Source organism: Penaeus monodon, chromosome 33 (genome assembly GCF_015228065.2).
Source record: "Penaeus monodon isolate SGIC_2016 chromosome 33, NSTDA_Pmon_1, whole genome shotgun sequence".
Taxonomy (NCBI): Eukaryota; Metazoa; Arthropoda; class Malacostraca; order Decapoda; family Penaeidae; genus Penaeus; species Penaeus monodon.
Genome location: NC_051418.1, coordinates 11,819,718 through 11,820,102, shown reverse-complemented (window position 1 = coordinate 11,820,102; position 385 = coordinate 11,819,718). Strand labels below are relative to the sequence as shown.

The following is a 385-nucleotide window of genomic DNA, read 5'->3' as shown; positions in this document are numbered from 1 at the left end:
AATACATACACTTCACAAAACAATACTGCAGTAAATATTACATTTTCCCAGTGGCATTGGGTTAACCCGAACACATTTTTCTCTTTGACACCGTATTGCCATTCTCTCCTTCAGGTTTGATGATGGGTCCTGTTGTGGAGTCCCCTTATGGCCCGGAGGTGGAGCCAGGGAAAGCTCCAGAGGCCATCAGCAATGCAGTTGCCTCCCTTCCCCCAGAACAGATGTATGAACTTATGCGGCAAATGAAGCTGTGTGTCCGCAACAACCCCACTGAGGCTCGCACAATGCTCATGAATAATCCTCAACTTGCTTATGCATTGCTGCAGGCTCAGGTACAAGTGTTGTTGTATTCAGACCTTCCAAATGAATGCTTAACTGATTATTG

General features: G+C 46.0%; 1 protein-coding gene across 1 annotated transcript in view; it reads left to right on the top strand.

Annotated features, from left to right (window-relative positions):
- LOC119594040 (cleavage stimulation factor subunit 2-like) overlaps positions 1–385 on the top strand; it is a gene marked incomplete in the record, with an annotated part of 17,186 nt that overhangs the window by 6,045 nt on the left and 10,756 nt on the right. The window contains 1 exon segment of the mRNA XM_037943068.1: positions 115–332. Coding sequence (XP_037798996.1) covers positions 115–332 — 218 coding nt within the window.